Raw genomic sequence first — 20,245 nt, 5'->3', positions numbered from 1 at the left:
ACTGCATGCCGAGTTTGCAGCAATCGGACATTTCTATCTGGGTAAATTATATATTTTTGTTAATAAGCGTACATGAGGAATGCAAATAGTTACTAAAACAGACATGCCAGGAGAGGTGATGGGTCCTCTTTAATGAAACAGCAATATTTTACCATAGTCTACAATTGCAGTGCAGTCAATAATAAGCAACAACACATCATTTTGACCTGACTAACCTGCAATTATTTTACACATCTACCACATGGTGATTAAGTAAGAAAGATTTAATACTGAAATAATTTGTGGCAAGAATAAGGGGATGTAGCTTGTAAATTATTTTCTCTGTGTACTTTAAACAAACATATGTTTCAGTCTCTAAAGTTAAATATTTAGTGGGACGATCAGCAACATTTTCTTATGATACTGCCACTGAGTAAGTGATGAAAATACATGCAGCTGTTCTTCAATTCTTTTGGGTGACATAAAATGTAGCTTGTGTCTTTTAATGTTGGAAGGTGGGTTAAGCAGTTAGTGAAATATGGACTTCACAATAATATATGCAGTTCTTTCTAATGTAAACATTAGTCACTAAATAACATCTCACATTTTGTTCTAAGAACACTTCAAAGTCAAATGCAAAATAAGTTGAGAAAAACAGTCAAAATTAGTCCATTTACAATATAAAGTTGATGATTACAAAATCATGAAAAATTATGACATTCTATGACATGTATTAGTAAAATCTGTTATTTATATCAATCAACAAGATCAAAGTGCTGCTCATAGCAACCAATCAGACTCCACCTTTCATTTTTCACAGCTCCTTTTAGAAAATGAAAAGTGGAATCTGATTGGTTGCTATGGGCAACTAAGCAAGTTCTACTTTACACCAGTTTGATAAATTCTTCCCCGTGTCTTCAAACTGACACAGACCAGCCATATTTATTGCAGTACCTGAGTTTTATTAAACATTGTTAACTGGGCTAGGGTGTATTTGTGTATACTGTAAATCTTCAGATGAAAAATGTTATTTCAATCACAGTCTAAAACTGTCAGAAATCCAGATTTTAATGGAACAATGGAACTGAGCCACCAAAAAAGATGGACTTCATATTAAATTGTGTTAAAAAGAGGGCTTTTAAGACACTTTCCTGTGCACTCTCTCTCTCTCTCTCTCTGGCACGAGAAGGCGCCATCTTTAAATTGTCGGCTTCCTCAATACATGTATGGCGTAGGTCGCCAAGGGGTTAATGTGTGGCAATGAGAGTTTTTTCTTGTTCTAAGCTTTTGACCAGTTTCACTGACATAGTAGGTCATTTGGCATATATAATCAAGAAGACCACATTTGTTGTGGTGCAAGGGAAGGTACCTGGGATCTTGTAGAACTGATATGTATTGGGAATCTGTACCTTGTCAGTGGCCATTATGTATGGGCAGATCTAACATTTTGTCTGGTTGTACAGGAATGTTCTTGTTGTTGAAGAGGACAGTGATCTAGTGGTCTGCCTATAGCACTGGGGGTCTGGAAATATTGATCTTTTTGTAGTCTTGGATTTATTATCTGAACCACCCTCCTCAGAATCTCCAGATTTGGGTTGTAGGTGAATACTAGAGGTACGCAATGGTTTTTTCGTTTTGTATCAGAGGAGATCACCTCTGGATGGTATCCCTGATGCAAATTGAAATAGATGATGGAGTTTTTTATGTGTTTGGGGTGAAAATGTCCCATATGAGATCTGAGCAGTAGTTTAATGCTAAACTGATGGTGGTATTAAACTGAATGAAGTGTTCATGGAGTTTTTTTTGTAGTTCAGATTCAGTCCAGATGATTATGATATCATCAATTTAAGGATAGTAGACCAAAGCCTTGATGGGGCGGAAGGATAGGACGTCACTTTCAAGCTTGGTCATAAACAAATTTGCATATTGTTGTGCCATTTTCCTTCCTAGTCTTCTGTAGGTATATGCTTTTACAAAATGAATAGTAGTTGTTTATCATAAAGTCCTGGCAGGCTATTAATATATCCTGGTGTGGAATATTGGAATATAAAGATTTCACATCCATATTAGCCAGGATAGTTCCTTCTGGTAGGGGATCTATTTCAGACAGTTTATTTAGTAAGTCAGTTGTGTTCTGAAGGTAGCAAATAACATAGTAATGGTATAATGTGCCTGGGTAAAAGCCCTGGTTATTTCCAAAAGCTTGCAATTTTGTCATCATCCTTTCAGTTAGCCACTAAAAGGTGTCAACGACTAAGGAATATTATTTGTATATATTAGAGGTGGATGCTCACTTTTCTCCATTATATAAACTTGATAAATATTTCATATTGTGATTGTCACTACCAGAGTTTTGAGACGTTCTCACAGCTCTGTTTCTCCACCCCTGTGATGATGTCACTACTAGAGCTTGGAGGAGTCCTTCCAGCTGTTCCTCCTGCGTTTGATTTCCCAACCTTTAAATCACCCCTCCTCCTTTCTAGGCTGTGGATTATAGTTCTCATTTGAGTTGTAGCTCTTGCTTGAGTATCTTCACTTGTTAGCTTTCATTTCACTGGACCTGTGTTCTGCTGCAGCAAGCACTCCGGATATTGCCAGCTGTCTTTGGATTCGTCTTCTCTGCGGCTGCAGCCCCTTCAGCTAAGTGTGCAGACATTGTTGTGTACCTGTTTATTTTCTGACTGGATCTGAGGCGGCCACGGTTCCCTCCATATACTGAGCAGGGCACCGGTGGCCGTGCCCCTTCCACTATTTTAGGGGTTACAGTGGTCATCAGTCTTAGGTACGTGGGCATGCCCCGTTCCACCATTTGGATCCGGGCATGTGCTTTAGCAGCATAGGGAGAGCTTTGAGGGTCTGACAGGGGTCACCCTTTATCCTCCCTAGTTTGGGTCCGGTCAGTAGCTCTATTAACTGTGCATGCTCTTGTTGCTCACATACAGCCGTGACAGTGATCCTCTTTAATTACAATGGATTCATGCTGCATTTGGGCACCATGGTTTGCACGTAAGAGTTGCTTTAGTCTTGAATGTCTAATGTGCCCATTCCTTATATGTGACAGAGACTTTTTAGGTCTCCATGGGCTTCTGGGTCAAGGTATAAATGCAACATCTGCAATCTCTACAGTTATACCTCTGCTCATAAATAAGAAACCATTTTTAATATTAAAATCTGTGAGCCCTTCTCCACCTTTAGCTGTGGACTAGAGAGGAATGTCTCTCAATGCCTGTACAACTGCATTGGAAAAAACTGCAAATAGGAACAGGCTTGAAGGTTACAGTTAAATAATATTATGCATAGTGATGCTTCCAAAGGGAAGAAGAAACAGAGACATTTTCTTACATTCAGTGTTTGTGTATTTCTAGTTTGTTTCTGCATTATTTAACAATTCCTAAACTCTAAAAATTGTAAATATTTTCTACTTCGCTCAAAGAATATATCTGTCTCTCATTATTGTGCTTGCCTACATACACCACACATAGATCACCACATAGATTACCTGTCATATTACAGTAAACCAGAAATGGTTCAAGAGACCCGCTCCCATCAGAATCAATGTAGAAGTATCCAGATGCGTTTCCTTTGTATTTATATGCTTCACATGACTGTTCATATTTAGCTGAAAAACAAAATAATGCATTTTCACTCCATTACACAATACAAAAAATCATTAAAAAAAAAGGCCAGGTGTAATAATAGTGTATGGTCTTGTCAATAAAAAAGGATATGGAGAAGTTAGCAGATGAAGCAAGAGAAGTAAGGGTGCACAAAGTGGCTTGGGCAATTCAGTGCTAATGTGAATATGGATTTCCCCAGAATAAAACAACAGTTTGTTAACTGAAAGTGATCATTACATTTAGCTGAGTTAAAGGGGTTATCCAGTATCTACAACAGCCCCCCCCCCACTTGTGCCGGTCCCCTCCGTGGGAATATGCTTTCTCCACTCCCTGTGCCGCTCCTGGTCCCTGCACCGCCGCTGCTGCTTCTCCATGTACACGGATGAAAACATCCGGTGTCAGTGGGGGGAACAGCACAATGCTAGGGAGGCTCCTCCCCATCCCCACCAGCCACTGGCTGCTCCCCCCGACATCGGATGTTTTTATCCGTGTGTATGGAGAAGCAGCAGCGGTGGTGCGGGGACCAGAAGCGGCGCAGGGAGCCGGGAAGACTGAACTTTTTCTACTCCAGATGGAGGCAGTGCCTCTTTGTCTTTTGAGGGGAGTTTACATGGAATAGCTTTTCCCCATATTTTTTTGTTTGCTGAGTGAAGCTGTATTTTGAAATTGGATGTTTAAAAAGGATGGTAACAGGGTTTTTAATAGTTTAATCAGGTACAGTGGTCTCTCAAGATACAATATTAATTGGTTTCAGGACGACCATTGTATGTTGAAACCATTGTAAGTTGAGTAAACGGTTCCAAAGCCCCAAAATGTCACCGAGGATAAGAGAAAATAAAGATTTAAGAAAAATAAACAGATAACTAAGACAGATAAAACAAGTCCTTACATATAACAGTCAGGAATAGCTGATAACTAGCAACTAATACAGCTATTTTACCTGAGAAGTGGCCTGGATTGGTTGGATCTGAAGCTGAGACATTGTATGTTGAGTCTGGTTTCAACTTACGATGAGTCAGAACAGTCCACTGTATGGTGAAAGTATTGTATCCTGAGGCCATTGTATCTTGAGGGATCACTGTACTTGCTGAGCAGGTGAGGGATATCTCTTCAAAATGCCAATGAATTTAACTTTATTTAATTTCTCAATAATATATCCTCAAGATCAACAGCTTTAGTGCTCAAGCAACTAACTTTCCCAAGAGCAGAAAGAGCGTTAACCAGTTTATTGTGAGCTAATAAATTACCCAATTTTTCCCCAAATATGCTATGCACACACCCAGGTTATCAATAACATTGCAATTGGTAGGCTATTTTATTAAAGACCTGCGAGATAACAGCATATCTTTAAGGGTATTAATAGCAAGAGGTCCATTTGGTCTTTGTGGACCTGACTATATCCCTTCTCTGGTGAACTATACCCTACTTAGTAGTGACAAGCCCTTTTCCTTTAGGAGAGATTTCTGAGGAAGGTTCTGACTAGAGTTTCTTGTTGAGCTCCCAACCTTTGGAGAGGTAAATATAGTGGATCCACATGAACATGAGGAGGACCATCCTGAGACACGGCTATATGGGAACTAGAGTGGGAGTTGCTATGGCATGTCTCAGTCTCCTATCTGTTTGTGCGTAAGCTCAAATGGAAGAAATTCTTTGCTACGCACAACAGACATCAATGTGCCAAATTTGGCATTTTAGAAGGAGATCTGGCGGATATCCAAATACTAGCTGATCTATGGGAGGAGAGAAATAGGACCTTGGGAGAGGGACCATTTACTAATCTTAGACCTCCTTCCACAAAAAATCCAACAATAAGGGACAACATTCCCATGGACGTTTTTATTAAAGTGGTCACAGATCAGCAGAGATCTCTAGAGGTTCTGGAGGAGAAATTTGACACATGCAGAAATGGAGGAAGACTGATTCATCAATCATAATAAAACCCTCCGACAAAGGGGGGAATGTGGTCATCATGGACCAGGCGCAATATGAAGAAATGTGCCTCAAAATCCTAGATGAACGATCCTTCTTAGAACTCCTTTCAGCCAGGCTGCTTCCAATATATTGTAAGGAGTGAGATTGTTAATAAGACACTTCAATCTAAAATGATTAGTAAGACAGAGATGGAATTTCTGTTACCATTGCACCCACAAATAGCGTGCTTTTATGGTCTACCTAAGATCCATAAAGGTCTTGATCCACTTAAGGGGAGACCAATCATCTCAGGGACAAACAGTCTCACTCATTATCTCAGTATTTATGTGCACCAAGTCCTTAGACCTTTTGTTACCTCCATACCCTCTTACGTCAGGGATTCCATGGAGGTCATCAAAAGAATGGGTGGTCTTCATGTGGAACAAGACATTATATTAGCAAGCCTTGACGTAGAGGCGCTATACAGCTCCATCCCACATGGGAGGGGCTGTGAGACAGTGGCCTCCTTTTTGCATGAGCGTGGCACCTTCCTTTGGATGCACCAAGCAACCATGCAACAAGATTATGCTCCAGCTATTAAGATTCATTGTGGAGCACAATACCTTTCTTTTTAATAACAAAATGTGCTTTGGCTAAGGTACATTGATGATGTACTCATCTTTTGGACAGGTGATGCAGGATCCTTTGCCTCTTTTGTAAGTGTCCTCAACACGAATGATTGGGGCCTCTTCTTTACTTTCGAGGTCCTTTCATCAATGTTTTTGGACCTCACGATTTATAAGGGAATTGATTGTTCCATAAAAAGACAGCTACCAATAACCTATAGGGCTGGAATAGTCATCACCCCATGGCCCTTAAGCGTGGGAATACCGAAGGGACAATATCTGAGGCTGCGGCGTAACTGTTCCGCCATGGAGGATTTCCAGCCAGTCGCAACTGATCTCAAGCAAAGGTTTCAGTGCCGTGGGTATCCCATCCCAGTTTTAAACCAGGCTTACCAACATTCTTTAAGCTGCAAAAGAGGGTCATTACTCAATCCATGACCCTGCAGCGAGAGGTCTGAAACCATTCACATCATTGCAAACTTTAATGATGCACATGGCCCAGTCAGGGAAATTTTATCCAACTTCTGGGGATTCTCCAGGCGGATCCTGATGTGGTACACCTTGTTGGTGATGCTCCGTCAGTTACATATCGTCGGGGGAGGAACATCAAGGATCGCCTGGTCCATAGCTTTTATCAACCTTCCCCTAGCTCATCTCATTGGTTGAGTCACCCACTGAAAGGCACATTTTCATGTGGTAAATGCATTGCCTGCAACTCCTTTCTTGCAGGTAAAACATTTACAAGCATGCATACATCTCGAATATACACAATTAAGACCCTTATTAATTGTAAATCTATGGGTCTTGTGTACTTAGCAGCTTGTATTTGCCAATACGTTGGCAAAACCCCGAGAGAATTCAGAAGACGTATTGGCGAACATTTAAATGACATTTGCAATGGGTCTGATGCGGCCATTGCACATCATATAGCGGAGCAGCATGCGGGTGAACTGGGACTGATCAAGAACCAAGGGATTGAGATTATTAGACCATCAGCCAGAGGAGGGGACCTGGATAAACATCTCTTGCAGAAGGAGGCGCAGTGACCATATTTCATTTGTGTGCCATAGCCAAGTAATGTTTGGGTCTTTTATATGCCAACACCAAAAGGTCCTCTTTTTATTCTTCTTGATGCACAATATGAAGACTTACCCACTCTTCTCTTGTCTGGGTGATCTCATTATGGATACAGCGACATGAGTGCCAGGGGAGGAGCCATGATGGCAGTCCCCTCTCCTTGGCATCCGCCGCTCTATTGGTCAGCCGGCACGCGGGCAGGAGCTGCAATTGTTCAGATGCCTTTGGTTGCGGCGGCCGATTCACAGCCGCTCTAGTGCCGGACACGCCGCATGCACGAGTGACATGGCGTGCACGGCATTACTCTGCTGATATATATATCATTTTCAGAAGTTCTGTCTATGAAGTCTCCTGATGAGATTTTAGAAATGTATCGAGCCTCAGCATAGGAACTAGATTAATAGCAGAGCAGAAACAAATTGTAGCAAATAAGCTAGTTAGATACAGACAGATATAGGCGGCTGATTTATGTCCTCAGCTACATGAAGGTAGCACGTATGAGGATAGAACTCACAGTAGCATAACGAACGAGCAAACTGCTACAGTGTTTGCAGTGGTCTCTTTCCTAATTTAGCTTCTCTCTGGCGCTCAGAATTATATTGCTGCCTAACTAGAGAGGCATGCAATTTAGGTTTATCTGAGTTTTAATAGGGATGCCCTATACCACTTTAAAAATTATGATAAAAGGTTCTCTATACTCCCCTAGTTTATGTGAATGAGTGGGAGGTAAACAGAGTATACTAATAGTGGTTAGGGTTGAGCGTGGATATTCGAATCGCAAATTTTAATTGCGAATATGGCCACTTCGAGAATTTGTGAATATTTAGAATATAGTGCTATATATATGTATTCATGAATATTCTAATTGCGAATTTATTGCAAATTTATCACGAATATCGGCATTTAGTATCCTCCCTAGCAACCAATAGGAAAGTTGCCTATAGGAGTAGTGTTGATCGCAAATTTTCGTATCGCAAATTTTCCGATTGCCGATTTTCACAATCAAGAAAATAATAACGAGATCATAAATTTGCGAATATATGACGAATATTTGCCAAAATATTGCAAATTCAAATATTGCCCCTGCTGCTCATCACTGATAGTGGTCTAGAGTTCTATTAGTCCCTAATTTTTGGCACTTTTAGTTATTGGAACTTCCTATCCCAGACCGTCTTTTAATGTATGACAATGAATAAAGATTTTTTGTTTTTGTTTTAGCGTCCGACAACATCCACTGTGAACTCAATTGCCTGTCAACCAAATAAGTTGTCTGACAGGCAAAACTTTGCCTGTCATTGAGAAAACTGTTACCACCCATCTGAGGCTGTACTGTTGTACTAAAACATCTCAGTTAAGTTGACTGTCTTTACTACACCTGTGCATTGTCTTTGGCATTTTTTTTTTTTAATAGTATCTTTTTATTTTATAAATTTTAGCAAAAAGCGTAACAAACACTTCAAATACAGACAATCAGCAATTGAGTCCAGTACAATCAATTACATGGGATCAGTCATAGCAGCTCCTCTTGTCCCTTACTCAGGCCAGAAGCGAATATCAAGTTTAGTATGAATAATACCCAATATATTATGTCTCAGGATGGTTAAAAGTACTGCGCATACACACACACATTCATACACACCTTCATCGGCCGGAAACAACCTCACTGTCACCTATGGTACCAGAGTCTGGCCCCAATCCAAGGGTCCCATATCTTCATAAAACGATCAGGGGTCCCTCTTCGCTCATATACAAACTTATATAATTCAAGGTCAGTATTAACTAGATGTACCCATTGTTGCACAGTAGGATTCTTAGGAGGTTTCCAATTAAGAAGGATAGTTTTCCTGGCATAGTATAAGAGTATTCTGTAAAGCTTCCTGCCAAATTTGGTGGGAACAACCTCGTTGGCTACCCCCAACAAACTAGTGAGCTCAGTACAGACATTAGGAAAGCCTAGTTTATCATTAATATACGTATGAATCTCCTCCCAGAAGCCATGAATGATCGGACACTGCCAAACCATGTGTATAAGGCAGCCGTTTTCATGTCCACATCTTGTGCATTGAGGGTTTGGCAATTTACCCATTTTAAATAACCTCTCAGGGGTATAATATATCCTATGAAGCCACTTAACTTGAATCAACAGAACCCTAGCACTTACCACCGTGGATCTCCATGTATAGCTAAATTCTTTAATATGCACATCTTCCAAACCTTCGACATCCCTTCTCCACCTGACAAATGCGTTGTCTAGGGGGGAGTCCTGCAATGCCATCAGCGATGCATAGAGAGCCGACACTGGTTTGACCAAAGGAACCCTCCTAATCACTGCCTCCACTGGGCCACACTCCAGCTTTAAAGGTTCTCTACCAAACTGAGCCTGACAGGCATGCCTAAGTTGAAAATATCTGAACAAACAATGCTGGGGCAAATTAAATTCCTGCTTCAAACTGGTAAAAGTTCTAAAGAGGCCCTTATCATACAGTTGGGTAAGGTAACGCACCCCCCTCTGGGGCCAAAATTCAAACTCCAGTAATGAGAACAGCTCCGGTAGCACTCTGTTTTTCCACAATGGCAAATATGACGACCAAGTAATATTATTCTCACCAGGGTTACACATCTGACCCCATTTAACCCAAACCTGTACTGCAGCCGCCATCGATTGGGTATAATGTACTGCAGACCTAGCCCCCCTCCTATATGCCAAGTTCGTAAGTGCCTCATAGGACCCCAACAAAGCTGCCTCCAACACACCGCCGGATTACCCGAGTCAGCCCGTACCCACCACGCCACATAGCTCAACTGCACCGCTACATAGTACATGTACAGGTTTGGTAAAGAAAGGCCTCCCCGCAGGTAAGATGCCTGAAGGGTGGATCTCGCTATTCTGGGAGAAGACTTATTCCATAGAAAGGGAGCGATTACTCTATCCAAGGTAGTAAAGTGTCTCTTGGGAAGTAGCACTGGGGCAGCCCTATATAGGTATAGCAATTTTGGGAGAAGAATCATTTTTACAACATTGATACTCCCAATCAGAGTTAAAGGAAGGTTTTCCCATGCTTCCAGTTTTCGAGTAATGGATTGCATTGTAGGAACAACATTCAAATCATAAAACTTTGCCACCTCTTTATGAACAATAATTCCCAAATATGTAAATTGCTCTACAATCTGAAGCTTATTGTTCACCGAAATGCGAGCTGGGTCAAAGTCATCAATTAGGCAGAGACTAGACTTGGCCCAGTTCACACGAAGACCTGAGAAGCTACCAAATTGATCAACAACATTTAAAAGGGTATCCAAGGACTTCCCTGGATCAGCTAGGTATACCAACATATCATCAGCATACAATGAAAGCTTTTCTGATATTCCAGCTATTTCCCAGCCTTCTATACCTGAGTTAGAGGAAATGAGCATCGACAAAGGCTCCATAATTAACGCAAATAATAAGGGAGAGAGAGGGCAGCCCTGTCTAGTGCCTCTACCCAAGGGGAAGGAGTCCGATGTGTATCCATTTACCCTGACTCTCGCCGAAGGGGATCTATAAAGCATCTGTAGCCAGCACAGAAATTTCTCCGGAAAACCCATTCGAATCAGTACTGCCCACATAAATTCCCACTCTACTGAATCAAAGGCTTTTTCATTGTATAAGGACGCGGGAGCCCTCATACCTCTATTATCATGGTTGACCTGAATATTAGTGAACAATCGCCTTAAATTAATATCTGTAGTTTTCCCTGGCATAAAACCCGATTGATCTACCCCAACCAAGGAGAGAATTACCCCCCTCAATCTTAACGCCAGCACCTTCGCAAAGATTTTGACGTCAAGATTCAGAAGTGAGATAGGCCGATAAGAGCTACACTGGTCAGATGGTTTCCCCGACTTGTGAATCACTACGATCGTTGCCTCCAAGAAAGACGGAGGCAACAAACCCCTTTCCAGCGCATATCTCAACAGCTTCCCGAATCTATTAACAAGGTCTTTAGAAAACCGCTTATACCATTCAGCAGGAAATCCATCGGGTCCCGGGGTTTTTTTGGTTGCTAAGGAACTAATGGCCACTTCAATCTCCAGGTCAGATATGTCTGCCGCCAGGGCCTCCCTGTCATCTCTGTCCAAAGAAGGAATATTAATACCTGCTAAGAAATTGACAATCTCCCCCGAGGTGCACGTGATCTTGGGGGCATACAATGTCGCATAATAGGAGGCAAACTGGCGGCAGACATCTCTAGGCTCCCTCAACAAGAGCCACCACCCTTTGCTGCGTCTCAGATCTAGTCAAATACGCTAAAGCCCTGCCACACTTATCACCATCTGAAAAAATAGTTTGTCTCTGATTTAAAAGTTTCTTCTCAATATATTCTGTGAAATGTAAAGTAAACCTATGCTGTGCATCCAGCCACAAAGTCTGCTTCTCAGAACACGGATCTAGTATAAATAACCTCTCTCTATCAGCTAGCTCCATCTCTAGTTTCATCCGCTTGATATTCAGTTCCTTTCTGTGAGTTGCAATAGCAGCAATCAATGCCCCCCTCATTACTGACTTAAAAGCATCCCATTCTACCAGGGGATTCGTAGATCCTTCATTTTCTGCCCAGTAATTTCCCATTGCGTCTAGACTATCGCTCACCACGGGTAATACCTCGAGCCACATGGGGTTTAACCGCCACTGCTTATCGGCCGAAGCCAACGGCTGTGACAGAATCAGAAGGAGGGGGGCATGATCTGAAACCCCTCTCGGCAGATAATCACTGGACTTGATATAAGGGGATAAATCTCTGCTGACAAAGGCTAGATCTATACGAGAAAGTGAGCCAGTAGAAGCTGAATAGCATGAGAATTGTGCATCCGCGGGGTGAAAATAGCGCCACGTCTCTACTAAATCATAAGTATTAGCCCAATGTGACAGCACATTGTTGTGTGAGGCCTGGGGAACCCTTCTGTCCCGTACAGGATCTAAAATGGCATTGTAGTCGCCCATAATAATATAGGGCATTGCTGGAAATCCTGCTATTTTAGCTGTAATTAAATCTAGGACCTCTCTGCGGAATGACGGAGGAATATATAGACCCACAAATAAGTACTGCAGGCCTCTGACACAAGCATGTAAAATCACATATCTACCATAAGGGTCTAACTGTACAGACAGTATTTGAAACGGAAGACTTTTAGCAATTAAAATAGACACACCTCTAGCGTGGTTTGAGTAAACCGCATGATATGTGGGGCCTATCCATGGGCGCCGCAAAGCTAGTACTTTCTGGCCTTGCAGGTGTGTTTCTTGCAATAACATTATGTCAGGGTTATACCTCTTCAGATAGTTGAAAACTAAAGACCTTTTAATCTTATTATTAAGACCCCGAACATTCCATGAAAGTAGCCTAATTACCGCCATTTATCCTCCCAAAGATAAAATCTCCAAAATCCCCGACCAATGAAGGCACATTCACACACACATACATTCCACATCAAAGAACCCACCAACAGAGATACTCTCTCCAGCCCACCCATTCCCAACCTTCCCAACCCACCCTGCCCAAACCTTCCTAACATGGTTGAGCCTGACACCCCAAACTAGCAACTCCTGGGTACGATAACCTACCCTAACTCATTAGAACACGTATACCATATATGTACCTTAGTGATAGAAAGCAAGTATACAAGTCTTCCCATAACAGTGCATATTCGTACAGGGTGTTGCCACCCAGCATACCTATATAGGGTTAACATCTGATCAATAGACAAAGTCAAAGAACAGGGATTCTAACAAGAGTAATAGTGGTGCATTGAAGCCAAATATTCCCCCCCTCCCCCAACAACCTTGTCAGCAATACAATCTAACATTTAATCAGGTATTAACTGCTTCAGCTGCCATCACTAGAGTACATTCCATCAGCGGTGAGGCCTTGCATTCAGATTCCTCTCAATCCATTCTGCAACCTCTTCAGGAGTATTAAAAAAACGGACCGTTTCACCATCCTGCACCCGCAAGCGAGAAGGGTAGATCATGGCATATTTCACATTTTTGTCCCTCAGTCGCGCTCGGACCTCAGTAAACTGCTTCCTTTTCTTCTGGACCTCCGCAGTAAAGTCCGGGTAAAAGGACAAACGGACATTCTCATAGCTGATATTGCCCTTCTGCCGAGCAGCTAGCAAAATAGCGTCTCTATGCCTGTAGTTCAGGATCTTCATGATGAAAGGTCTAGCAGGGGATCCCGGCGGTAAGGGCCTGGTTGGAATCCGATGCGCCCTTTTTATAACAAAGCAACTGGAAAGAGAGATAGGATGTAACACTTCTTTTATGAGTTGTTCCGCAAATATTTCTGGGGTAGACCCCTCCGCTCGCTCCGGTAAGCCCAGGACACGGACGTTGTTACGTCTGTTGCGGTTCTCAGCATCCTCCGCCCTGGCTTGCAGCATCTGGACCTGTTGCAGCAACTGCCTGGTGTCATTTCCAACTGCTCTGGACGCATCTTCCACATCACTTACTCTTTGCTCCACTGCAGATGTTCTCTCACAAATTTTGTCAAAATCGTGCCGCAAACAGCTAAGGTCAGACTGTAGATGGTCTATCTTTGATGTAAGAGCAGCTTGACAAGCAGCTATAGCTTTCATAATTTGAGAGGCTTCAGCAGAGGCACCAGGGACAGGAGACCCCTCGCTTTCCTGCTCAGTCTGACTCATGGCGTCCATGAATCGTTTAACAGTTGATGGAGCCACAGAAGAAGTTTTGCGGCCCATAGAAATAGTCCACAGAAACTTGAAAGACCGGCTGAGGTATGTCACTCCTGCAGTAAATCAAGTTGTGGCTTTATTCAATCCGGCAAGTCCTGCCACTCAGCCAAGCAGACTGCCAGCTATCTTTTACATTACTCCACAGGCAAGATGGCGCCCACCACGGCCGCGGGACCCGAGACTCCAGCAGGCACCGGCAGCAGCCCGAGGTGAGTTGCCAGCTACTGTCGGCAAGCCGTACCTGCACTGTGCATTTTGCAATGACTCCTGCCACAGCTCCGCTCCACACTCCCCTCAGGTCGTGTCTCCCCGCTCCTCTCCTCTGCTTTGTCGGCACCCGCAGCGCAATAGCCAAGCCGCAGCGATCCAGCACCTGGCAGAGTGCCCCTGAGAATGAAGGGATCCGATATAAACTGAATGGGCTCAAGAAACCCCGATTATGCCAGGTGTGTATATGGTAATTCACAGGATTTTGTAGGAGCACTGCGATCCTGCTTCCTCACTCCATGCTGGTTCGGCCACGCCCCTCATTGTCTTTGGCATTTATTATTTGTAGCCCAGCCTTGCTACTTTTTTGCTTATCTTATGCCACTGTCAAAATGTCCAACCAGTGCTTTGAACAGGGTAAATAGTTATCTGCTATTAGACAAAACCATTAAGCATCTAAAGAAACAATGCACATGATATGATAACAGGAATTATGTAGAATATGTGACTGCAGCGCATGATGTAACAAATAGTCAAAAGAAATAGATTTTAACTCAGAATGTAAATTGTCAAGTTTTCCTTTAAACCTTTTGCAATTTAGAGTCAATAAAGTAAAAGGAAGGTAACATATCCTTTCAAGCAAGTGCAAAAAGCTAGAGGAGAGTATATAGAAATGACTAGGTTGGAAGCACAGTATTATTTCAACACATATTTTAGAACTAAAATACTCACGATAATGACAAGTTGCTCCCATGTATCCTGTGTCTGAGCAATTACAGTAAAAATCACTCCATGTTTGCGAGCACATTCCTCCATGCTCACAGTAATTTGGAAAACATCTGAAAAACAAAATTTTTATATTACCATTTTAAAAGATGAAATCCATGTACTGCGCTTTGCTCCATGTGACATATTGCAAACACATTTCATTAGTATAATTTCAAGTAATATTGAAATGTAAAATATAAAAAGCACTGGCAGCAGCTCATTAAGAAAAATAAAAGTGATAGCATATTTCATAGCCGCAGCTGTAAATGTCATTCTCAGCTATATTATGGATTATAATTTAATACTCCAATATAATACACAATAATGACCCATGTGGAAAGAATTTGTCCGCTTTTCTGATCACTCATTGCTAGTAATTGTCTACATAAAACTGTTAAAGCCAATATATTTTGCAGTTGCTCCTTGACACCTCATTTACTATTGCACTTTGTATAAAGTCTAATTAAAAGTTTTGTTCTCCACTAACTAGACTATATTAAAGCTGGAACATTTATTGTAATAGAATTGTGTAAAATGTACCAGTGGCGTTTAAGCCAATTAACCCCTTAATGCATAATCACGTACATGTATGTGATTGGCATTAGGGGTTGTAAGGAGAGGGCTCATGCACTGAGCTTGCTCTGTCCATGGTGGGTGCTGACTATAGGACACAAATACTGACAGAGATCTTGTAAAGGTCTCATAGACTGCAATATATGGGGCAAGCAATAAAAATGTAACATGTTTAAGTCCCCTGAAGGGACCAAAAAGTAGAGTGAAAAAATGTTTTTAGAAATATAAAAAAAACACGAAAATATAAAAAATCCAAATCACCACCCTTTCCCAATTTTACATATAAAAATAAACAATGTATTTTGCTTTCTGTAAAAAAATGGATCTGCAAAAAATACGGATGCCATCCATCTGCATGTTGTATTTTGCAGAACAGAACAGCTGTCCCCTAATAACAGCTGTCCCCTAATAGAACAGTATTATCCTTTTCCTTAAAGGGAACCTGTCACCTGGATTTTGGATATAGAGCTGAGGACATGGGTTGCTGGATGGCCGCTAGCACATCCGCAATACCCAGCCCCCATAGCTCTGTGTGCTTTTATTGTGGAAAAAACTGATTTGATACATATGCAAATTAACCTAAAAGAGTCATATCTTACTTGTGTGACCAGAGAAGAGTCATATTTTCAAGCTTTGACTCATCTCAGGTTAATTTGCATATGTATCAAATCGGTTTTTATACACAATAAAAGCACACAGAGCTATGGGGACTGGGTATTACGGATGTGCTAGCAGCCATCTAGCAGCCCATGTCCCCAGCTCTATACCCAAAATCCGAGTGACAGGTTCCCTTTAAGGTGAACAATAATAGGACATGTTATATTTTTTTGCAGAATGGACATACGGAAATAGAATGCACACGGAGTAACTTTTTTTTTTTTTGCGGAACCATTGAAATGAATGGTTCAGTATACGGTCCGCAAGAAAACGGAATGGACGCGGAAAGAAAATACATTTGTGTGCATGAGGCCTAAGGGAAAGATCTGCACCTGGTCTGTGTTTAGAGTCTCACCTAGTTTTGGCTCACAATCACTGATGGAAATCATTGACCAGATTACTGACATGTGAATGAGGCATAAGGCTGTCATGTCAATTTAAGCACACAGTTAAATCTGTAAACTAAAAAACCAACAGTTCATGACACAATAGCACTTTATTATTCAATTGAACCCCAATATGAAATTAAATAGTTCTATTGAAAAATACTTGTCCCACAAAAAAACATATGGTTATGTGAACTGCAAATTTAAAAAGTTATAGCTCTTGGAGAGTGGGGAGGAAAAAAAATGAAAACTCAAAAGCAAAAATTTGCCTGGTCCTTAAGGGGTTAAAACATTTCTATGGGTGTATTTATAACTAACCCATTTCCATTCTAAAAATGTATTATATATTGAGAAAAAGGAAGATATGTATGTGTAAATTTAGCTCACAAGCAGCCACAATGGGGGAAATTTATCAAACTGGCGTAAGTAGAACTGGCTTAGTTGCCAATTGCAACCATTCAAATTCCACCTTTCCTTTTTTAGTTTTTTTGGAAAATGAAAGGTAGAATGATATGAACTAAGCCAGCTCTACTTTACACCAGTTTAATAAATCTCCCCCAATATCTTTTGAGAGCAAACACTGCTCTCTCTGAAGCCATTTAAAAGTCTACATTAGCAGAAATTCTGAAGTGAAGATAATTATAATAATGCAGTGGAACTATCATCTATGAGTACATTTGAAAATCAAGTTTCAAAGCATTGGAAGTCATAAGCAATGTATAAAACAATTCACATTGGATATGGATAAAAACAGCAGTAAGACCTAATTTACATGGCTTTAAGTCCACAAACCATAGATACGTAAAATAAAGATACCTTCCGTATTTCTCTGTTCACCTCAGTAACATCTCTGAGATGGATGCCCATTATGCTAGGTCTACATGATGACATTTGTCGCGCAACATTTTGTCGCACCAATGTCATGCGACAATTTTCATAATGGTAGTCTAGACAGTCGCAAAAAAAACATTCAAGTTGGATTTTTCTGCGACTGTCGCATCGCAGTCACAGCATGTAGCAGTGTGACACCATTGACTACCATTATAAAAATTGTTGCGCGACATGTTGCAGTGTAGTTGTGCCCTATGTGTCACGCAACTTATTGTCGCGCGATACATGCCGCTGTGTAGACCTAGCCTTAGAGTTGAGCAAATCGAAGTTAACGAAGTGGACTTTGATCTGGATTTCAAGAAAATTTGATTTGACACAAAGACGAATTTCCTCCTGCTTTGTTGGTAACGATTAAATTTTCCCTGAAAAGGTGGTAAAAAAACAAAAATACATACTCACCTCATACATTTGGTCACAGAGAGGCCTTCGCAGCCATCCCGATTGAAGAAAACGTGTCAAATCTCACGTGCGCTGACATGTGATGTCACGCTGGTTAGGCGCAGTGATGTCATCAGTGAAGATGTCATTGCCCCCAGCCATGGTGATGATGTGGTGTCCAACATATGGAGGGTGTACTCCCAACGGGTTGAAACTTTGCATATCAGCCTATGTTGGGGGACGCTATTCTACTGCTGCAGCTCAAAGATGGTGTGCTTTGCGGTGTATGAGTGGCTGAAGTGCATGCAAAGTTTCCTGGACATTTTCAGGATGTTTTTCCTATGGGGTGAAGACTTCAGGAGCCGATTTACAACCACATTGAACACGTTTTCAGCCCTCATTGACGCAGCACCGACACCATGTTCTTCCCATTGTCGGTCACCATGGTTCCGATTTTGAGTTGTCGAGTAGAGAGCCGGGATTCAATTTCTTGATGAAGGACATGGAGCAGTTCCTCCCCTATGTGACTCCGTTCTCCCAGGCAAACTAGGTGCATAACAGCGTGACACAGCTGTGCCCTGCACATGTGGTATGATGGAGGGGCACTGTGAATTGTCCCTGCAGTGGAGGCTGAGGACATGGTGGAGGATGAGTAGGCATAGGCGGACATTGTCGCAGGACAATGTCTGCAAGACTTCAGGAACCGTTGGACAACCAGATTGAACATGTGTGCTATGCAGGGCGCATGGCTCAGCCTTCCTTGACGCAGCGCAGACACAATGTTCTTCCCATTGTCGGTGACCATAGTTCCGATTTTGAGTTGTCGGGGAGGAAGCCAGAATTCTATTTCTTGATGCATCACATGGAGCAGTTACTCCCTTGTATGGCTCTGTTCACCAAGGCAAACCAGGTGCAGACCAGCTTGACACCGCTGAGCCCTGCACATGTGGTATGATGGAGGGGCACTGTGAATTGTCCCTGCAGTGGAGGCTGAGGACATGGTGGAGGATGAGTAGGCATAGGTGGACATTGTCGCAGGACCAGCGGCTTGAGAACATGGAGGTGGAAGCAACGTCACCTGGCCAAGTTGCTGGTGTGGCTGGGGGGAAGGCACATTTACCCAGTGGGCCGTAAAGGACATATATTGTCCTTGACCATAGTTACAGCTCCACACGTTGGCGCTGCCGTGCACTCTGGCAGACACCAACAGGCTGAAGTACTGGCCCACCTTCTGTTCTACATTTGTGTGCAGGGCTGGTACTGCCCTTTGACAAAGAAAGGATGTCTTGGGACTCTTTACCTCGGCTCGGAACAAGCCATCAGTTCTCTGAAAGGGGCAGAGTCCACCACTTGGAAAGGGAGGGACTGCAGCACCAGCAACTTGGCCAGGAACATGATCAGCTTCTGCGCAGTTGGATGAGTGCACACATACTGTTGTCTCTTGGCAATCGCTTCGGTGATTGATTGCTGATGGAATGACTGAGGAGGAGTAGGAGGATGAGGAGCAGGAGCAGGAGCAGATGATGGGAAGGACAGACAGCTTCCTTTGGCTAAGGTGGTGGAGCCTTGACTGCATGAAAGTGGGTGCGTGCCACTGGGTGATGCAGCAGCAGGCTGGACCACCACATCAGAGACACGATTCTCCAAAGCCACTTTATGGTGATGCTGCATGTGTTGACGCAGGGTCGTGGTACCAACATTAGCACCCTGGCCACGCTTCACCTTCTGCCCACAAATTTGGCAAATGGCCATTTTAAACTCCTCTGGTGGCCTAACCAAAAATTGCCACACTGCCGAGTATGGCATTTTCCCCCAACACTCTGTGCTGACTGCCTGCTACTGCTGCCTTCGCGAACCCCTGCGCCGCTACTTTCGGGGCCGCTAGGCTCCTGCGAAGCTAGTGATCTAGCCCGGGCACCTTTGGCTCCTGACCTCTCACTGCTGCCATCATGCTGACTCACAGCCACGCTGCCACTCTGCTGGCTCAGCCGCTACCTCACACGCAAGCTGCCATTCTCTTCTCCTGATGATGATGAAGCCCCTTCTTCACATGGCTCCCAAGTGCGATTGGGCACATCATTATCATCATCCGCTACTGTCTGCACATCACTGATGTCCTCCTCGATGGTCTCAGGGCCAGGAGCCTGACTGCTCGCAACACCTGCTTCCACGTGACTCTCATCATCATTATTTTCCCGCCTACCAGAGGAAGCAGCAAATGTCTCCTCCAGATCTCCTCTAGTAGCTTATCCTTGTTCAAAAGTGGAGCTGAGCCTACAGCATATAATACTTCTTGCGCTGAGGAACTGAAAATGACAGAGGAAGGTTCAGGACAGGTGAGAGCACAGGGCCTGCTCCCAGGCCATGCCAACTAAGCGTCATGTCAGAGGAACCCACCGACTCTTGGCTGGGGGTGCCTGATGTCACTTGCGACAAAGTT

The 20,245-nt window shown here is 42.8% G+C and overlaps 1 protein-coding gene across 4 annotated transcripts in view; it reads right to left on the bottom strand.

Moving 5' to 3' along the window:
* LOC120989087 (contactin-associated protein-like 4) overlaps positions 1-20,245 on the bottom strand; it is a 434,442-nt gene that overhangs the window by 276,895 nt on the left and 137,302 nt on the right. For all 4 annotated transcript variants that reach the window (XM_040416967.1, XM_040416966.1, XM_040416969.1 and 1 more), the window contains 2 exons: positions 14,885-14,991; positions 3,479-3,598 (listed from right to left, as the gene is read on the bottom strand). In XM_040416967.1, the coding sequence (XP_040272901.1) occupies positions 3,479-3,598; positions 14,885-14,991 (227 nt within the window). The remainder of the gene's footprint in view (positions 1-3,478; positions 3,599-14,884; positions 14,992-20,245) is intronic.

The sequence above is a fragment of the Bufo bufo genome, chromosome 2, assembly GCF_905171765.1.
Source record: "Bufo bufo chromosome 2, aBufBuf1.1, whole genome shotgun sequence".
NCBI lineage: Eukaryota > Metazoa > Chordata > Amphibia > Anura > Bufonidae > Bufo > Bufo bufo.
This window is presented reverse-complemented; position numbering and strand designations above follow the sequence as displayed.